General features: G+C 49.0%; 8 protein-coding genes across 8 annotated transcripts; 2 read left to right on the top strand and 6 right to left on the bottom strand.

Moving 5' to 3' along the window:
* Nucleotides 1-12: 12 nt before the first annotated feature.
* Nucleotides 13-750, bottom strand: N7518_003589 (uncharacterized protein; the record flags this gene model as incomplete). The annotated part of the gene is made up of 1 exon (XM_057184516.1): nt 13-750. The coding sequence occupies one exon, from the start codon at nt 748-750 to the stop codon at nt 13-15; it is 738 nt and encodes a 245-aa protein (XP_057045966.1).
* Nucleotides 751-1,644: 894 nt separating this feature from the next.
* On the bottom strand, nt 1,645-3,080 carry N7518_003588 (uncharacterized protein; the record flags this gene model as incomplete). The annotated part of the gene is made up of 3 exons (XM_057184515.1): nt 1,645-2,697; nt 2,746-2,843; nt 2,897-3,080. 3 exons carry the CDS (start codon nt 3,078-3,080, stop codon nt 1,645-1,647), a joined length of 1,335 nt encoding a protein of 444 aa, XP_057045965.1.
* Nucleotides 3,081-4,028: 948 nt separating this feature from the next.
* On the bottom strand, nt 4,029-4,997 carry N7518_003587 (uncharacterized protein; the record flags this gene model as incomplete). Its single annotated transcript, XM_057184514.1, has 2 exons — nt 4,029-4,736; nt 4,785-4,997. The coding sequence occupies 2 exons, from the start codon at nt 4,995-4,997 to the stop codon at nt 4,029-4,031; spliced, it is 921 nt and encodes a 306-aa protein (XP_057045964.1).
* A 670-nt stretch (nt 4,998-5,667) lies between these two features.
* Nucleotides 5,668-6,057, bottom strand: N7518_003586 (uncharacterized protein; the record flags this gene model as incomplete). Its single annotated transcript, XM_057184513.1, has 1 exon — nt 5,668-6,057. The coding sequence occupies one exon, from the start codon at nt 6,055-6,057 to the stop codon at nt 5,668-5,670; it is 390 nt and encodes a 129-aa protein (XP_057045963.1).
* A 421-nt stretch (nt 6,058-6,478) lies between these two features.
* On the bottom strand, nt 6,479-8,860 carry N7518_003585 (beta-glucosidase; the record flags this gene model as incomplete). The annotated part of the gene is made up of 4 exons (XM_057184512.1): nt 6,479-7,295; nt 7,354-7,508; nt 7,570-8,286; nt 8,339-8,860. 4 exons carry the CDS (start codon nt 8,858-8,860, stop codon nt 6,479-6,481), a joined length of 2,211 nt encoding a protein of 736 aa, XP_057045962.1.
* A 5,127-nt stretch (nt 8,861-13,987) lies between these two features.
* On the top strand, nt 13,988-14,593 carry N7518_003584 (RNA recognition motif domain-containing protein; the record flags this gene model as incomplete). The annotated part of the gene is made up of 4 exons (XM_057184511.1): nt 13,988-14,140; nt 14,199-14,271; nt 14,338-14,444; nt 14,491-14,593. Coding segments are annotated over exons 1-4 (303 nt in total), but the record flags the coding sequence as incomplete, so codon positions are not given.
* An 878-nt stretch (nt 14,594-15,471) lies between these two features.
* Nucleotides 15,472-16,644, top strand: N7518_003583 (gelsolin family protein; the record flags this gene model as incomplete). Its single annotated transcript, XM_057184510.1, has 1 exon — nt 15,472-16,644. One exon carries the CDS (start codon nt 15,472-15,474, stop codon nt 16,642-16,644), a length of 1,173 nt encoding a protein of 390 aa, XP_057045960.1.
* A 95-nt stretch (nt 16,645-16,739) lies between these two features.
* Nucleotides 16,740-17,393, bottom strand: N7518_003582 (uncharacterized protein; the record flags this gene model as incomplete). The annotated part of the gene is made up of 3 exons (XM_057184509.1): nt 16,740-16,897; nt 16,953-17,057; nt 17,117-17,393. 3 exons carry the CDS (start codon nt 17,391-17,393, stop codon nt 16,740-16,742), a joined length of 540 nt encoding a protein of 179 aa, XP_057045959.1.
* Nucleotides 17,394-18,043: the final 650 nt, after the last annotated feature.

Genomic DNA, 18,043 nt, shown 5'->3' with positions numbered 1-18,043 from the left:
GACCATTGACCTCTAGGCCTTCTTGGCAGCAGCCAAGCTAGTGCTCGCCACACCAGAAGACGAGGGAGAGGGAGTAGCATCCAAGGGTCCGATTCTGAGCGTGCCACAAGGGCTAGTCGGGGCAGTAAGACATCCACCCAGATACTGGCCAAGGCTACCAGTCTGGTTGCGAGTGGACAAGATCTGAGCCGGGCCGTAAGCCGCCACCAGCGAAGTAGTATTCTGGGCAAAGTAGGTAGAGTTCACGCGGCTGCCAATCAAAGCAGAGTGCGCGCTGTGCTCGGCAGCCAGACGAGCCAGGAGGAAGGAGACCTCGGGGGAATCGGAATAGCCGGCAAGACCGATGAAGGCACCAGTGACGGTGTCCTCGAAGCGGTAAGCCCACTGTGCCCAGGTCTGGGTGGTGTTCACCTCGGGGAACGTGTAGGTGCACTGGGGCGCGGTGAAGCCGGGGGCTTTGGCGCCGACTTTCTCAATGGCAGCGCTGGATAGCGTGTTGTCCTTCTCCAGGCCGAAGAGGATCTTCTGGTACGCTAGGAGGGTGGCGTTGTTGGTGTTGCCGAAGGTGCTGTTCACGGTGGAGTTGTACCAGCCGCCGATGAAGTTGGAGACTCCCAGGGCGAATTGAAGGACCGTAGTATCAGAAGATGAGGGCACGCAGGTTGAGGCTGCGCCTGCGGCAGCAGTAGTAGTGGCGGCCGAGGTGGCAGTGACTCCGGCCAGGAGGAGGCTGACGATGTTGAGACGCATTGCGCTTGGAGTTATCTGATCTCTGAAGATGAGGCTTATAGAGGTAGCTTATAGAGATAGCTTATAGAGTGACTAGGTAAGGTTTTGTGAAGAACAGAAGAATAGCTACGTGCATGGGTAGTTAAATACCCTTATAGCCCATAAAACCGCGCAATCTCCGAGTCTTCTAGAGTCATGATCGCCCCCGCAACGCATGCGGCAGGCTCCGAGTACGTTAATTGAAGTATACTTCCTGAAGAACCGGTTGTTTCCTCTGGATTGGCGTCATGGTCCACAATATCAACCTGTGAGAGCAGGGTGTGGTGGAATCCATATTGCGGTAGCCTTGTGGGATGACGTCGACCACTGAGCAGGCCAAGCTTGGGCCATGAATTTGATATAAAAGAGTATAGAGATCGACGCTTGAAGATTCAAGATCCAAAATGGAGTGGGTGAGATCATCAGGGTACCCGGTCGACCCCGGCGACTTGGATGATGGCGTCGATAAAACTTTGACCGTTGCATAGAATTAAAGCTTACATGACTAGTTTTGATCTTAAATCTACGACATACCACTACTAGGATCTTTGAATATCTGCATGGAAATGTCTAGCAATCATGGTGGCGAGTGGAATTATATACTCCTTCGCACCCGGATGCTGGCGGACCGCTATAAATATCGCAATTTAACTTTTCAGGGAAATCCCAAGTCTTTCCGAGATTTGTATAAATCGAGCTATGCATAAAATAAATTGGAATTGAACATAGAGGGGTCATGCTCGAAGGGAAAAGAAAATAACTGGTAGACTGGCAGCCCATCAGTTCGAAACAGTAGCATATGTAGCGATCTTAACCATCCTTTGTCCCACCAAAAGCAGACGTTAATCATCAGCATAAATGTGCAACGAGACTCGCCTATATACATCTCATATAATGCGCCACTATACATACTCCGCTCAACAAGCAGCTGATCCCCGTGCACAAGATGATCAGCCCATATCCACTACCATAGCCCGCTGCTGCGGAGCCCTTCCACGGATCTACCTCGAGTATAGCCTCGCTCAAGGGGCCGCTGACGACATTTCCAATTCCTCGTCCAAAGGCAATAACCGAGAAGATGATGGTTGCGTCGGCGGACGGGTCGATCCGTCGGACCTCGTGAGTTATCCCCGACCACGTCGCCGAGTAACAGCCTGCAAATAAGCCGTATGCGATAGAAAAGACGAACAATGTGGGCAGGGTTGTCGCAAATCCCCAGAGGAAAAATACAGCCAATGTACTGCCGACAGTCGAGATGGTAATGCAGGTGACAGCATGGTATCGATCCGCCAGATGGCCCATAGTAACACTTCCGAAAACCGACGCCAGATTCAAAAGCGTGATGGTCAGCGAGGAGAGAAAATCCGAGGCGCCGATGCTTCTGGCATAAGTCGGCAGATAAATTCCAGGCAAGAAGAACCCCAGTGCCTCCATGATGTTGCCTAGTTGGTAGACGCAAAATATCCTGCTGGTAAGGAAGCGGAAGTTCAGACGTTGATAGTCGACTGTTTTTCTGACTGGAAGCCGGGGTTTGTGGAAGTATATGAAAGGCGCAGCGAGAACGAATACCACCACGGAGATGACCCTAAGAGTCGTTTCGAATCCGTAGCGATTCAATAGCTTCTCTAACCCAATGGGGAATATGATTCCGGATACCCCTGAGCCAGCCCAGGTTATGCCGAACGCGAGTCCTCGTCGGTGGACGAACCATTCGTCCATGTACAGGATCGATGGACTGTATGCTATACACCCGCCGATGCCGAAGCCGACTCCTTGGGAGAGGACTAGGTGAGTGATATTGGAAGAAAATGAACCCAGTGCTAGGGAAAGACACATTATGATCACTCCTATAGATGAGAACCAGCGTCCCCATTGAGGAAGAAGGATCATAGCAACAATGACTAGTGGACAGCTCAAATAGGATATTCCCTGTCGATGGTGTTAGCGTAGACCGTTGTAAGCAGTTGGTGATCTCACTGTAGCACATGTGCCAACAACAGCTACCATATTAGAGTCCTGGAAGGCTTCATGGGCGTGATAGTATTTCTGGAAGACTCCGAATGCAAAAGCAAACCCTGCTCATGTTAGTTGACAGTGTCATCTGGTTGGGTCGTGCGAGCTGACTTACCCCATATCAAAGCCTCCAACATTACACAAGCCATCAGGAACATCCATGCGTGGAAACCTCCGTCGACAGGTGGTAACTTTTGTCCATCGTCGGTGGACGATTCGTCGAATTTCTCGGGGCACAAGCGTATCTGTGCTTCACTGCGAGGCAATGAGTCGCTGCATGAAGGGCGTCTTCTCTCCATATTGGTGATGTTGAATTCTGTGGTCTGGATAGACAGGGACGTTAAAGACAAAAAAGCAAGTTCTAACGGTGAATGTGTCCATTTTAACTGCATCTAAATTAAGCCATAAGTTATGGTCACATTGTTTGATCATGTCAAGGAGGTCTAGCGTTCGAAGGGATGGCGAGAACGCTTGGTAAAGATCAGCCAGGTGACGGAAGGAATTTCCGTACGTAGACTAATAAGGCTGGCATGCAACTTCAACGGCCGAGCGGGAATTATACACTTGTGTATCTACCTCAAACACGGGTGGTAGCTTATGAGTAACCACATCGCTGATTTTGCAATCGGGCTGGGCAGATGATCCCGATGTAGTGTATGTACTTATGATAACGCACTGGTGAATGTGACTTGCTGGAGTATGATATTGAACCCAACCCCTACTTTGAAGCTTTAAACAAAACAACGTTTTTAAAAGGCCGACGCTGACGTGCTTTGCGTGGGGAATAGAGAGCTCCCTCGGAGGATTGTAAGCTGGGGCAGCATCAAACACGGCTAGAAACGGACGTGCGAAGGGATTGGAATGTACATGATCGCCGCCAAATGAGGATGGAGACGTCGGAGACTTGTGCCGATGTATATCCTATGATATCACACATAAAGCTCCGAGCTGCAGATCTGCAGATCAGTAAACAGCCCCTTGTTCGATACAACTCCGCGTAGTGCAGTGCCACGTTAGACTGAGGATGAGCTAGGAGTTTTATGCCTTATCATCAAGGGGCTGTAAAAGCGATACATGTTTCCGAAAACCTTGAGTTCATTTTGCTTGTGACACGGGATCATGGCTTACTGCAGACCTGAAGGGTGACATAATTGTTATCGCAGTCCATCTCGGTTGATTCACCATATTGGGTTTGTAGACGCGATTTGAATATCATTTCCCCCACATTTACCAGCAGGCCACTCCCATCAGTCGGCGAGCCAGATATTCTGATCTGTCCCATACCCAAACGGAATCCAAGAGTCATTGAAGTATCTCTGTAGTACAGTCTGCATGTAGTCCATATCGTCAACACAGTATCCACCGCCACCAGGACCGATATGTGAACAGTGCACGTCGGGCCGGTACTGCACCATATGCTCATGGACCTCGCGGCACAGCAATGTATTACGACCCAGCTCGTAGGCCTTTCCAAATCGCACAGTCTTGGTCAAAAAGTCATAACAACTTGCGGTGTCTGTATACTGCTGGTTCGAACCCGTGCAATGCTGCTCATGTGTATCACAGATCGCAGTGGCTAGCAAATCAGCAACATAGGCAACAGCCTGGTCGGGCTCAGTCGCGTTTATTTTTGCCGCGACTCCTTCGACTAAGAAGTCCAGCAGGTACTCGAACCAGCGAAATGTTGCGTCGTACTGCGCGATCTTGCCGTCGGCGTTGAACTCGATCCATGTGTCGATCGTCACTGGGATAAGGACGCCGAAACTTGTTGCGTTGAAGGTGACGACCGTTGTCGCAGATGTGATGTTATCATTGGCAGTAAATTGAGTGATGTTATATGCGATCGGGACACCGATGAGACTGACGTGCTCTGGATCGGCGAATAGGCCGAAGATGTATTCGCGGTTTAGCTCGTCGCCGTCGAAGGTGCGGGTGATGTCGACACGACCTTGCACCTGTATTGTGTCAGATTATTATCAGAGGGAGAAACTGGAGAAACTCACGTCTGATGCGAAAATAGTCGATGCATTGCCTTGCGTCTGTTTGAGATTTGCAGGGTAGAGAAAGGAATCCCAGAAGCCCTTCTCGAGTTTCCAGAGCTGGTCAAATGTGAAGATTGGTCTTGGATGTTCCGAAGATTTAGATTCGACAGAAGCAAACAGACAGGCAGATATAATTGGAAGTAAGAATCCCAATTGACCAGAGTGGAAATGCATGCTAATCGTTTCGGCGTAGCTTGGGATTAAGATAGCTTGGACTCACACGAGGTCTTGTCCTTGTATGCGAAGGACATCGTTATTATGAGGAATCCTACTACTGACATTCCACTTGAGGTATTTCTAATTGTATATGATCGAGAATAGTTGTTAGACTTGTAGAAATAATCATCCACGGCATTTCTGAAGCCTCAGTCCCCAGGTAAGTTTATAACAACAACACACTAAAAATCACTATATTCTGGTATACTAAAATTGCTCAAACAGATTTCAAGTCTAATCCAAGTCTTGAGGCTTTTCGCTGTCGCATACTTGTACTGGGCTGGTTGACAGCGCAAACTCCCAGCCTCCTTGCACTCTCATTCCAAGCTTGAAAGGTGATTATAAATCAATGAAAAAAATACGAATCAAATTGTTCAAACACGCCGTTAGTCTTAGCTAGCGATTATTCCAGGCGAAATCTAGAGATAGTATTGAATTGAATTGACAATCGTTATGAAAACTTCTTGCCGAGGCTTAAAATATATACCATGATGTATGAGGCTAGTAAAAGACTTAACAGCAAGCATATATACGATCATCTAAGCTGAATAGTCCAGTAGTCTAAACTGACCGAATAAAATCAAATCTACCATGGAGAAATTTGCTGAAACAAACTTAAACACCCAAACTATACAGAATCCAGTATATCCTGAATCTGCCAAGCAATAGAAATCTCACTCTTCGGATCATGAATCAGGGTTCTACTCAACTCAATCAAAGTCCGCTCGATAAAATCGCAAAGTCGGGGGAAAGTAGTCTGGAAGAAACCAAGGCGTTTGCGCGTGACGAATGGATGATCCGGGAAATACACCGAGATATCAGACGCCAGTGTCTTGATCTTGAGCAGGGATCTAGCGGTCATGGTAAGTCTCTGGCTTACTATATGCTGATGGCCTGGGTGGTGGACTAAAATTTGAACCTCGCCTTCGAGTTCGAGTCGGAATTTGTAGATTTCTTGTGTGTAGGTCGGTACGAGATTTTCGACCCAGCCGGGTGTAGAGCTGTTCCACCAAGCCATTGTTCTTGGAGATGGATGGTGGGTAAATAGTTGAGATGGAGTAGGACAGGTGGATCTGTATACGTTAGTCGCTGAGATGGATCGAGGTGTTGATGATGATGGTTTGCTACTTCGAGAAGTACTAGCATGTTATTTATACCTGTCGTCACTATATACATTTGAATAAATTGCTTAATACTATGATCATTGAGAATAAAAGGGAGTAGTTACAAAGCCCATTTCTTCATTCTTTGTACCCCGCAGCAACGTGTCTTAGGGATAGGGTCATTCATTGGATAAAGACTTACGAACCTTAACAAAGAAGCAAGTCGGGATCTACATACTGTCGATTCATTGAGTCGTGGGTTTAGTTGCAGGATTCATCATGAGACAAGTCGTTTCCGAATAAGAGATATATACAAGCCAAAGCATGAGAATACCACTAGGTGACAGTGAACTTTCCATCCTCACGAATATCTCGACTGGAGCTTCCAACGTAGACAGTGAAGGTACCACTAGGTACAACCCACTTTTGTGTCTGCACTTCCCAGTAGCTCAAGTCTCGCCGAGTGAGCTCGAAAGTAGCTGTTCCCGGCTCTCCCGGCTGGAGATTCAACTTATGGAACCCTCGCAGCTGCTTGGGGGGAGTACTTGGGGCGGAGTCCGGCAGGCCAAGATAGAGCTGAACAACCTCAGCACCAGCTACCTCACCAGCGTTTTCGACAACGACAGAGATAGTGCCGACCGACTCGAAAAGTTCCTCCGCCCCGCCAGGGACAATTCGTCCATTTGATGCCCCGACTGTGGCAGCAATGCTAACCACAAGTCCAGTATAACTATAATTAGTATACGATAAGCCATAGCCAAACTCGTAGCGCGGGTCGATGCCGTTCTTGTCAAAGTGGCGGTAGTCAATGAACAAATCTTCAACGTAATTGTCATCGAGCGCACTGTTCCAGCCGGCCCCGTAGTCTGAAAACTGCTTGGCAATCGTGTAAGGAAGCTTGCCGCTTGGAGAGGTGCTGCCATAGAGCACGTCAACCAAGGCATTTCCGCTTTCCTGGCCCGGTAGTCCGGCCCAGACAACTGCTTTCACTGAGGGTTGCGCTAGGATGGTCTCCAGGATAATGGGCCCCACACTATGCACGACTACGATGACGTTGCTGTTCACTGCTGCGACGGACTTGACAAGCTCGTTTCCGTTGTGCCAGGGATCGAGATTGTTCCTGTCACCAACGTTGCCCTCCACTGTAATGTAACTGCAATGCACGGTGTTAGTTGCAATACATCATAGGTGCGGTGACAAGTCCGACTCACCCTTCACCGCTGTCTGCGTTAATGAAAACCACAGCAGTCTCCGCCGCTGCAGCAGCGGAGGCAGCAGCCGTAGTGTTGTCGGTCGTACTCTCGATAATGTTCGTACCGTCCTTTCTGGCCTGAACTTGCATTGCGTCAAGAGGACCAACGAGGTACTAGAGCGGTATTGTCAGTTTATCAGATTCGGGGTTGATCTGCCGGCATTGGCTTGCTTACAGGAAACTCCGATGTGCCACTGCCCCAACCCATAGCTAGCGTGCCGTTGTTGCAGCCGCGGTCTCCACATGCATTGGGACCATTGGAGTTGACGATGGCATCTTGCCCAATGATGGCCAGGCTTTTAAGTTGCCGGAGAGGCAGAGCATGTTCCTGATTCTTCAGTAGAACAATTGAATCACGGGCCACGGTGCGGGCGACAGTGGCATGGTCTCCTGTTACATCGACAGTGGCTTTTCCGCCATTCCAAGAGCTGAAAGTCACCTCGGGGTAGCCTTGATCCTGACCAAGAAGATACCAAGCCGCCAGGATACGCGTTGCCATGTCATCCACACGCGCCTGAGGCACAGAACCATTAGCAACGGCCTGCACGAGATTCGGTCCCCAGAATATGCTGCCGGGCGGGCTATTAAAATCACTGCCAGGCATGGTCATGTCGAGTCCAGCCAAAGCACTGTTGACACCAGTGTGCTGCGCATTCCAGTCGGTCATAATGTAGCCAGAAAAACCTAGCTCGTCCTTCATTAGATCGTTCAGGATAGCATCACTCTCACATGCCCAAGTCTCGTTCAATTTGTTATAGGAGCACATGACGGATGCGACATTTGCCCGAACTGCGTTCATGAACGGCCATACATACAACTCATGCGTCGCGCGGTCGCCGATGTTAGAGCTCATTGTATCGCGGTTGTGCTCTTGCTCGTTCCCAAGCCAGTGCTTTACCATGGTCAGAACGCACAGAATATGAACAGAGTGGAAGCCAGCGTACCTTGGCGCAGGCCTGAACGCCCGAATCTTGCATACCCTGGATTGTCTCTTCCATGGCAACTCCGCTGAGATACGGGTCGACCGAGAACCCTTCCCAGTTCCTACCGCCATTGGGATTTTTTCCTAGAGGCCCAGCGACTGGTCCTAGCTGGACGTGCACACCCAAACCTTTGGCTTCCTCGCCCATGGCAGCACCGCGCGCGTACAGGAGACTACGGTCCCAAGTTGCTCCGGCGTTGATCCCGGCGGGGAAAGCTGTGACCGGATTGGCAAAGCGAATTCCCAAGGGTGAGTCCTGTAGACATAAAGAGGGATAGTTGATCGAGCTGGCGGGATAAGTGTTGCCCACGCAGGGCCCTCCTTCCCAACCGACGCCAGTGGCAATCCCGACTTTTTCGGTCTGATTCAGCTTGGGAAGGACCGCCCGGGCCTTTGAATAAGCCGCGTCCCAGCCGGCAGCTCCTGAGCCATAGGCATCGGCTGCGACACTGAAGGCCAGAGCAGAGAGAAAAAGTGTCTGCATCACGCCGTTTGCTGTGGGTGGTCGCTCAATGTTTACTGCTAGGTCGGCAGGCAGGCACACCCTTTATAATCCCCGCACAGGAGAATTGGGTTTAAATTCCCGTGGTTTGGAATTCCCCCCTGGTCTCCAACGCCGGCCAAGGTCCAGATTTGGAACCCATGACCAGAATGAAGGGGTTTTTCCTTGGCCAAGAAAGCGCAAGGTGAGCTCCGCATGTACAGCGGCACACGACTGGTTGCATTGTCATATATCACATTGAAACATGCAGGTTAATACTATGTATGGTTAGTCCACGATGGCCTCGGACCACTCCCTTTTATTGGCGAGTGAGACACGGAATGTGGAAAGACTGGCTGGCTATGTATTCTGGAATATAGCCTGAACCACTTGCTTTTGACAACAGCTAGACTTGTACGTAATTTGAAAGCTTTCCCCGCAGATCTGTGCTGACTGGGGAAATTTCCGTTCACTCGCTGCAGGTTGCCGGACGCTTCGCCGTGTACGGAGTAGGCAGTAGCCCGTAGACACCTCACCGTATTCTGGAGCTAGATCATAATAGCTTAGAACTCGAGCTAAAAGGGTCAGTAATGTAGTGGGATTGCAGAGGGTGAAAAATTAGAGAGAGATATTGCTTAATGAAACAAAAACAAAAAAAGATGACGGCCCGAAGCGCGATTCGAACACGCGGCCTCTCCGAATTTGAGATGGAAACCCAAACGGAGAATCATACCACTAGACCATCCGGGCAATAGATGAGATAATCAACCGGAGTAGAACTCGTGACGATATTCTTTTTGAGCTACACTTTCTTCTACAGCATCAGAAATGATCTGATCATTGCTTCCACTCCCGTGAAGCAGAGTCAGGGCGTGAATATACGCTGTTATTTTCTTTCAGCTTGGCCTCTTTGAACGATTACTGCTTCGTCATATCCCTCACTGTTCTCCCCGGTAGGTTCACCTACAACGGCATGGAGATAGTATTAGGGCTGATTGTATGAGTTGACGATGTATCGGCACTGTTCTGTCTAGTTTATCATCGCATTGGTAATCTCCAGCATGTACCACTGTCCTATTTCTCTTGAAAAGCGAAGTATTTTATTTCCTTTATCACGTTGCTAGCTGGATGCGGTGAAATAAACAAAGCCGATGCTGTTCCCACCTCTAGTCACAGTGGTGTACCACCGTATTGTGGGTTTGGTTGAAGGAGCTGTCCAAGCACTAGTTCGATCACAGGGCTTTGTATATAGTACTATTAGGTCCTTTCTATTCTGACCACTCGAGAATATATTCAAAATATATTCAAGGAGTGACGATGAAGATGAGCTATCCCCATGTATCCCGATATTTGGAATTGTGCATTACAAGCCAAACATGAAGTATATACGCCTCATTTCTCTCGTATAGTTACAACTCTCATTCCAATTCTACACAGAGACGATATGTAATCATATTGGGGTTGGAATCTTCCCCTCCACTCGATTTCTTTTTTCTCCGCCTAAGGACCGAGGCTGAATGATATTCAAATGAGATTAGAATCTATGATAGCTTCAATGAATAGCATCACCAACCTCCTGCCAGCAGGGGCTTCAGCTATCTGCGCCCTATCCGATATTTCCAACCCGTCAGGCCGTCCTTTTTCGCAGACCGAAACTATGATATACATCATTTTTACGTTTACATTCTGACTGGACGTGGGTATATGCCTATGCTCTACCAATGAGTGGTTACACGACTGCCCCTGGCTCTGGCCGCCGTTAGAACATGTCACAAAGCCATTGGCTAGCGACAGAAACAAAAGAGGATGCATTCATAATACCACAACCATGCCTTTGCCAACATTTATATATTTAAGAATCCATTCTGGTATAAGAAGCGATCATTTTGGCGGCTGTGGAATTGACAAGTCGTCGAACTTGTGACTTTGAGGGAACCCTGGAATGGGTACTAGCATTTAAAAATTGAAGATTGGTTGGCTCTGAAACACTTGTAAATGTAACGTCATGGTCATGAATCTTGATCGGCAAACTCCTTCCTCAATCTAAGTCTGAAGCCAGTTTATCTACGCCAGGCCCATATATATATCTTTGAACTCAAGCCGAAACCCAAGATTTTCCAACATCACCGAGATTCAAAGATGCAGCCACGCCACAAACTGCCTAGCAGACCGTCTCGCTAGGTCAGAGCATTCCTGGAGATGAGGAGTCTCGTCTGTTGTTGGGAGGTGAAAAGAAGAACTGGGACCAAATCGAGAAACAAGAAATGAGCAGAGTAAAACAGGGCGTCCGGAGTTTCTGCACCAAAATCTCCTTGATTCCATCTATCCTTTCCCGATTCATCAGAAAACGCCCTACAATACTTTCCCTGCAAGAGAGTGTTCTACATGATATCTACAAGCATCTTCCCCTGGTCGATAAAGCATGTCTATCGCTTACCTGCAAAACACTTTTCGATCTATATGGAGCAATTTTGAAAGAAAAGGAATTGGAATTCCCACGACTTTCACGCATTGGTATCCCTATACTATGTGTGAATAGTAGCAAAGTCCCACGAAACCAGCTGCTCCTTCGGCTTGAGAGCCGCAACTGGGCATATTGCGGAAGGTGTTTGAAGCTCCATCCCCGAAAGGAATTTAGTCGGGAGTCGCTCGCGCGCCCAGCTTTAGAGAGGTCTTGCGCAGACTATGCGGGTATAGTTGACCTATGTCCGTGTGTCAGCTTGACGATTCGAGACATCGGGCCTATTGCGAAACTTTTTAATGGCACTACGCCGAGTCAGACTAAGTTCGGTCCTTTCACTTTTGACCGTATTGAATCTTGGCCTTTTTTGAGACACTCTTGCTCATTACCTACTACACCTGACTACAAGGCTCGATTCGCGATGCGTATATCCCTCAACGAACGTAACCAGCTGGAGATTTCTGCTAATTATAGCATATTCTTTTTTTCCCTGAGGCTCTAAAAGCCGTGCCCATCTTCCACTGTCCTCACTGGGACCTTACTACTTTGATGGGTCGGAAGGATGCCACCCAGGTGTGTCCCGGGTGTCGGACCATAAGTATAAGACATCGTCTTCCAGAATCCAAAGGAAGGAATGTAGTTGTTTTCGAAGTGTGGCGGATTTTAGGAAACTGTAGGGTACCAGATTACCGTTGGCTTCATAACTGTCGTCTGACTGGGCCTTCATATGGACATGATATAATGGTTAGATATTGGACTGAATGGGCTTAACGGCATTATTCTAGGAAGGAAAGCTCGCAAAGTGGGACGCGCACTATTTATGATATATGGGAGGATAAATACTACGGAGACCGATTTTCCCAACAGGTATACGGGCCAACACCGACATTTGATTACAATATGGCAAAGAAAGTGAAAATCGCATACAAGCATGGGCTCATTTAGGTAGATATAATCGAGGGGGAATGCAGTAATCATACTGCTCGAGTGTGAAATTGAGGTAGCTTATAATTGGATATGAGCCCGACACAGCTCCATTTTTGCCTTCATCTTCTTCTCATCTTCTTACCACTTCGACCTTGGTCACTCCCACTCGCCGACTCATGGATATCCAGAACGATTTTCGGTCATTCTTCCTAGCTTCTTTTTACTATTCTATATCCGAGGTATTATCTACCCCGGCCTTGCCTGGCTAAAACTCTAAACCTCATCCCTACCTATCAAAAGGTCAATTTTCCATCGTCGTTCCCACCTCAAGTGAACCATCGATAGGTACGACGCTCAGCTTTTCAGACTACTAATGGGTGCCGCTAAGCCAAGCATAGTCGAGAAATAATCATCGAAAAGCGGATCACAAATCTCACCCGCTTCTTCTATCCCTCTATAGCGCCCTTCATACTTTAGAAGCCGCTGCAACGCCTTTGCAATCCACGATTATATCTCATTACCTTCGCACTACACCCAAAAAAGATGATTAAAAAGCGGTCTCGCCGATAGGTATGTCATCACTGATATCTGAGAGTTCGGGCAGGACTAATACATCCGTACTGTCATCAGTGTCAGTGCTCATCAGTGGCTCCATAGCTTTGGCTTCCCATTCAGAGTCCTAGGTGAATATCCCCGAAAGATTAGGGCTCCTACACTATGCCCGTCCTACATAACACTCACCAACCATCTGCTATAATCCTCCTCCTCAACATAATCTGATACATACGACCATAGGGTGTGGAAAACAGGGCTTCCCGTCCGCTCAGCCGTACTTAAGCCACACGCCGGTGAGTTAGTAGTTGGGTGGGTGACCACCAGCGAATCCTCACTGTTGTATGTTTTTGTTTTTGTTTTATCAGTGTGAATGAAATATAGCAGTACCATGTTCATCTTAGGCCCCGTTATAGAGCTCTATACAATATACGGAGTATGGAGTAACTTTTTGGAAATGAAGCTTCACGAGACATGAGAGCACTTAACGTATCTATCCGACGCTATGACCATATAGGCGTAGAGGTCACCTGACCCAATGGTAATGATGAGACATAAGCCGTGTTACTATCCCACCTACGGCTATAGTCTATAGTTATCGACTATTATATCTTCCCTTCCAGTGCTATACCAAATACATACGACCATAGGGTGTGGAAAATAGGGCTTCCCGTCCGCTCAGCCGTACTCAAGCTACACGCCGGTGAGTTAGTAGTTGGGTGGGTGACCACCAGCGAATCCTCACTGTTGTATGTTTTTGTTTTTGCTCTAGATGTAGGTGTAGATAGACGGTGGAGAATTGTAGGGAAGCTGTTTTTTAGCATACGGGTATATCTTCCAACGGAGGCGTATGCAAGATTGACTTGACCATATCCACTTCTGTACCTCATCCCACCGGTCTAGATGGTGGCGCTGTAGCTCCATACTCGAATGCATGATCTTAGTGAGAAGATCAGGTCTGTTGATCATACAGTAGTAAGGTAGTTCTGTCGGGTTCCAGTACCGTCAGGCCATTGTTCGCTAGAAATTCTGCCATTGCGTCCAGGAAGACCAGATTATATGTAGCTACCTATGTGGGAGACTCCATTGGCGAATAGTAATCTGGCAGAATGCTCAGAATTAGAGCAATCTCAAAATGGCATTGAATGAACTGGTCCATCCGGCAGAGTTTGTTCCTTCGCCTCCTGGAAATACGTGCTCAGTTTTTTATGCGGGGCGAATTAATTTTGCCTCTCACCGCCACGAAGGCCCTATATCTCCTCAGATGCCCCGCATCTTTTAATTCTCTTCATCAACACCTCGTGACTCCCACTTTCTTTCAAAATGTCTAAGATCTACGTCGGGTATGTCCGAAACCATCAAATTCCAATGCTGGACGCGTTATACTGACAGTCCTACTAGAAACCTTTCATGGCACACCAGCGACGAGTCGCTGCGCGCGGCCTTCGGTGAGTACGGCAACATTGTCGACTCTGTACGTGAAAAATCCACAAATTTCCAATTTTCGCTTCGGAACAAGACACTAATGTTCCATCTCTAGATCGTCATGGTTGACCGTGAGACTGGTCGCTCCCGTGGATTCGGCTTCGTCACCTTCTCTTCCGCTGAGGAGGCCGAGGCTGCCATCAACGCTCTTAACGAGCAGGAGTATGTTCCCTTCCTTCATACTACGAACACAGCTAACACAATCCAGTCTCGATGGTCGTCGCATCCGCGTCAACCTCGCCAACGCCCGCCCCAGCGGTGGTGGTGGCTTCGGTGGCGGCGGTGGTGCCGGCGGTGCCGGTGGTGGCCGTTGGTAAACGTGATCAGTGATATGGAAAAGTGCGCGATGGTTATGCGAGCGAGAAAAAACGTGACATATTGACGCTTAGCGTTGGTAACGGTGCTTTGTGCGTCTGGGAAATCAGGCACGAGCAGTTACTAGAGTTATGAGAAGTAGATACTATTTTCCCTCGGTGTTTCATATACCTCAGGACATTTGGAATTTCAGTTCAGAGCCGATCGATTCGTGCACTGATTTACACCAATTGGTTTTTATTGTAATTTGAGAATTTCCGACTTCACTTTATGCATGCCATGAGGACTTGGATTAAACTTGATCAATGTAGCATCTTGTGCGGAGTACATCTATCAGTGATACCACCTCGACCTAGCCCCCAAGGTGGGATACATTGCTGCGTGTCCTCTCGCGCATGAAATTTCTGCTGAAAATTTCGTCAGGGCATAGCATGACACGTTGGTATCGTCGACTTGCATTTTGTCCACTCAAATGAACCTCGCTGTTCGATCTATGAGCTCTTCCTAATATCCAGCTGTAGCTGTCGCCAGCACTTTCTGAATCAAAATCAGACTCAGATGGACCAACGGATGACGAAAATATGAAAAATCTCTTCTGACATGCCACGATGATGGCTCAAACGCCTACTGCACCCTCTCTCCAGCCTCTCCCACATCTTTCAGCCTCGTATAAACATAGCATCACGCCTGTTGCACTGACTAAAAATAGTAGCTTGAACATTCCCGACGTCATCGGCCAATTGCTCCCAAAAAATGATGCCCCGCGGCTCAGCCCCATGGACCCACCGCTATCATCACTTTGACATTTATCAACACTCAACCTCAGCTCTAATTGTATCATACACAGCACAGCTACCAAACACCAATCGCAAACATGGCACCCCACGAAGGCCTCCTCCACCCAAAAGAATACGACATCAAAGACAGCAACGTCGAGCTAATCGGCAGCGACATCGACCACCGCGTGAAGTACAACTCCGCCCTCACCGAACCCGCCTGGCAAGACCTCCCCCAAGAACCCGGCCTGAGCATCTGGCGCATCGAGAACTTCCAAGTAATCCCGTGGCCGAAATCCAAGACCGGGCAGTTCTACGACGGCGACAGCTTCATCGTGCTGCACACGTACAAGGTCGACACCAAGCTCGCCTACGACATCTTCTTCTGGCTCGGTAGCAAGACCACACAAGATGAAGCCGGCGTCGCGGCTTACAAGACCGCCGAGCTGGACGAGTTCCTGCACGGCGTGGCGACGCAGCATCGGGAGGTGCAGGAACACCCTTCTGACGAGTTCCTTGCTTTGTTCCGGAATTACGCGGTCCGGTCTGGTGGTGTGCGCTCGGGATTCACGCATGTCGAACACGAGCCGCGGGAGGATGTCCTGACGTTACTGCGGATCTTTAAACACCCGGGCATTGCGCGTATGGATTCGTTGATTGTGCATGAGGTCGAGCCGACATGGCAGAGTCTGGATGAGAATGATGTGTTTGTTTTGGATAAGGGGGATAAGATCTGGGTTTGGCAGGGGAGGAAGTGTAGTCCGATGGAGAAGGCAAAGGCGGCGCAGGTGGTTAATGATATGACGCAGGTGAAGCATGTTGATGTTGAGGTGCTGTCGCAGCTGGAGTCGAGGTCGAAGATCTTTGTTGATTTGCTGGGTGGGAGGGATGTCGCGCCGTCTACGTTGGAGGCGGCTAGACCTGGGCGCTTTGCGAAGAAGGATGTTGATGAGATTGTTCGCTCGCGCAGGCTGTTCAGACTCAGTGATGCTGCTGGGGGCTTGTCGCTTGATCTTGTTAAGGATGGGCGGGTTGACCGGTCTGACTTGGATGGTAAAGATGTCTTCCTTTACGATGCTGGGAACAGACTCTGGGTTTGGCAGGGGTCTGAAGCCAGTGCGAGTGAGAAGGCGATGTGGCTCAAGGTTGCGCAATTCTATGTTCGGAAGATCCAGGAAAGCCAGGAATCCTCCGATGCGTATCTCACGCCGATTTCAAAGGTTGCGCAGGGCCACGAGAGCCCGGCATTCTTGAAGGCTTTGGAGGTATAACTTGTATATTAGTGTGACATTGCGAATGAAAATAACTGACATCATCTTACAAAATCGTGTTCACCTAAGATCCAATCTATGTCTACATGTATTCCCTAGAGCAGATAGGAATTATTCTCCCCCTTATCAAAAGCATCAGCCTGTTTCCGCAGCACATCAGCGCGGAATTTCCTGAAAGCAATCTCAATTCTCTCCTTGCTCTGGGGATCCGCGTCGAGACTCCACGTCCCTTTCGCCACACCACCAGCAAAGCCTACAGAATTCCATTAGCACAATCCAACTCAGCATCATACGATCGACAATCTTACCAAGCTCTCCACCCAAGAACAACCCACCAGCCGCGGCAAGGAAATAAGTCGCGAAATCACCGAGAGTAGTAGGCTTCAACAGCGGCGTGAGGTCCGGAATAGCCTCTACACACAAGACACAAATTAATACCATTCTTTATTTCACTCCAATCAAAATAACATACCAGTCCGTCCATCCTCAAACATAACCTTGGTAGGTCGATCCTGCGCGCGAATGGCCGAGAAGAACGCCTTGCGCGAGTTGCGGAAGCGGATGGCGGCGACAAGACCGAGGGTAATACCGACGCCGGACCCAATGGCCGTCCACGTGGAGATTGACCTCGAGGCTGCGTTGAGCTTGTCGCGGTCTTCGGCATTGAGGTCGTGTTCGAGGTGCTCGTTGGCGAGGCTGGTTAGCTCGTTGGAGCGGCGTTGTCGGAGGATAGCGAATGATTCGGCCATTTTTGTTTTTATTTAGGGGGATTGGATAGATAGAGGAGGTTTAGAGGTCTGTAGGGAGGATGTTGTAGGTGCGGAAGTGTAGGAGCTTGAAATAATATTCTCGGAGCTTAGGTGGTGATGTCATGGCGTCCCAGGTCGGAAGTTCAGCTTTGTCGCCGGGCCGCGGGGCCGGGAATTTCTCGGGTTGACATTGCTGTCGCTCACATTCCGGGTGTGTTGTATGATTTCTACATGCCATCGTCTGTCTACACAGTTCTGACTGATACGATCAATATGATTAAGTTTGTATGCGATTAACGCGCATTGACATCCATGCAAGGATAGCTACACGCCCGGGCCTTTTGCGGCAAACCCACCCCCAAAGAATCCAGAACGAGACACCCGAGAGCTACTCCCGGCCTTCCCCGCACAGCAACCTCCTCCCTCCGAGCACTAGAACAACTAACCTGACCTGTCTAGAAATGGTGCAATCCCACACACCTCCCGACAACAGCTCCCACCGCAGCCACAGACTCCAAGACAGCGCCACGCGGTAACAGCAACTCCACACTAATCTCCGGATGCGCCGCGGTCTACGATATGTCGGCTACATTCTTCTTTGATAGACATGTACCCTGACGCACAGCATCCGGACTACGCGGCCTAGTGCG

The sequence above is a fragment of the Penicillium psychrosexuale genome, assembly GCF_028828465.1.
Source record: "Penicillium psychrosexuale strain IBT 29551 chromosome Unknown utg000002l, whole genome shotgun sequence".
NCBI lineage: Eukaryota > Fungi > Ascomycota > Eurotiomycetes > Eurotiales > Aspergillaceae > Penicillium > Penicillium psychrosexuale.
This window is presented reverse-complemented; position numbering and strand designations above follow the sequence as displayed.